General features: G+C 34.4%; 1 protein-coding gene across 3 annotated transcripts in view; it reads right to left on the bottom strand.

The window, feature by feature from the left end:
- LOC119593036 (potassium voltage-gated channel subfamily KQT member 1-like) overlaps positions 1-1,730 on the bottom strand; it is a gene marked incomplete in the record, with an annotated part of 139,545 nt that overhangs the window by 8,381 nt on the left and 129,434 nt on the right. For all 3 annotated transcript variants that reach the window (XM_037941933.1, XM_037941932.1, XM_037941934.1), the window contains 1 exon segment: positions 121-217. In XM_037941933.1, coding sequence (XP_037797861.1) covers positions 121-217 — 97 coding nt within the window.

Genomic DNA, 1,730 nt, shown 5'->3' with positions numbered 1-1,730 from the left:
CTATATATGTGGTTACTCACAAAGGACACATTACAAAAATAGGAAGAAGAAAGGCAGAAAAAAAAAACGTTTTTCTGCAGGTGAACAAACATTAAATCTCATTAAGTCCCTGTACCTTACCTGTCTTTCTACCTTGACAATCCTAGATGCAAGGCAGATTTTTGACTCGTAAACATCCTTGGCTTTCGACCCTTGCTTCCCAAGAATCTGGTCTAATCTGGAGATAAGGGCGAGGAACGTCAACACATATATTGGCGTACGCTGTATATACTTCTTCAGATATGCAGTCAAAAATCAACTAACCAAAATCAGAATTATAGTAAAAACTAGGAAATTCTTATATTTTTGGTAACTTTGGGGAAAAAAATCGGAATGGTATAGAACACATATATCTACATATTCGGCAATACTTCTAACTATCATTATATGTATGGATGTAAGAATAAGTTCAGGAGAAGACTGTTAAAGAATAAGAAAGAGAAAGAGAATGGTTGTGTAAGGAATTACTTTGTGTGAACATCTTTGTAAGGGTGAATTTCCTAATGCACATTCAAGGACAATTACATTCATGACTCAGATATTTACGCAATGCATGTACACTGCTAAATCATCTACAGTGCTAGTATAGTAAGGGATATATATATATTTTTTATATACCACATCAGTATATACATCAAAACACGGGTAAAGATATGCAGTCATGCACTTAACAACAGATACATTGTTGGTTTGCATGCGTCCATTCCATCATGCTGTTAAGGTGACTATCGGGTACGCTGTATGACCCTATTGTTGTCCATTAACCATGTACAGAACACGTCAATCTATAGTATGTCATATTCCGTGAGTCAAGTTACAAAGGTGTCGCCACGTCCGGAAAATATTTATTGTAATTACATGTTCAAAGTACACTGATATAAAACTACAAGGGAAAGGGTATCTTTAACTAGTAGGATGGAACTCTGTGTGACGTAATATCTAATATATGTTTTTTCTCATGTTAACACTTACCCCCCCTCCCGGTCCTGAAGTCGTCATCAATACCTACATTTCACACAATGTAATATTCTCTAAACATATTTTCTTCCATACATACGACTCTTAATAAGATGATAGGAAATCAGTCTATTCTTATTAAAGTCGAGGTTAATTTTACAAAATCAGATGAGAAGAAAGTAAATGAATAAAGGAATAGGGAGTAATTCAACATTGATATTAAAATCTTCGGTACCCCCCAGAATGCCATGCACGTTATTGTAGAAAAGAAGAAGAAAAAGAGAAAGAAAGGAATTATTGATTTTATTGCAAGACTACTTCTACCAATACTTTACATGATCTAATTTCGAGAGTAATGATAAAAAGGGCGAAATAAAGTGCCCAGTAAATTCATACATAGTGTAAAATCAAAGTTCATTTCAATTAATTAACAAGGAAAGAAGCAGTTACAGTGTGTAAAACTGCGTCATATATCTTTGTTATTTCTATTGTCGCCCACATAATTCGTAAAACAGCTGAGAATGATTTTGTGTTCAGCTTCCATCATTTTCGCAAAAGGAATCATCTGTTTACATGCCCGGTTAAAGCACATTGAAATAGGGATTGCTTTCCATTTATAACATATATTGCACATCAGTAGCATTTCTGTAAACATCAAACTCTGAGGGGAAAGGGAGGGTATGTCATCAAATACTTCAGTCAAGTCCAAATGATACTTCTTTGTGAAAAAAAAG

The sequence above is a fragment of the Penaeus monodon genome, chromosome 31 (assembly GCF_015228065.2).
Source record: "Penaeus monodon isolate SGIC_2016 chromosome 31, NSTDA_Pmon_1, whole genome shotgun sequence".
Lineage (NCBI taxonomy): Eukaryota > Metazoa > Arthropoda > Malacostraca > Decapoda > Penaeidae > Penaeus > Penaeus monodon.
This window is presented reverse-complemented; position numbering and strand designations above follow the sequence as displayed.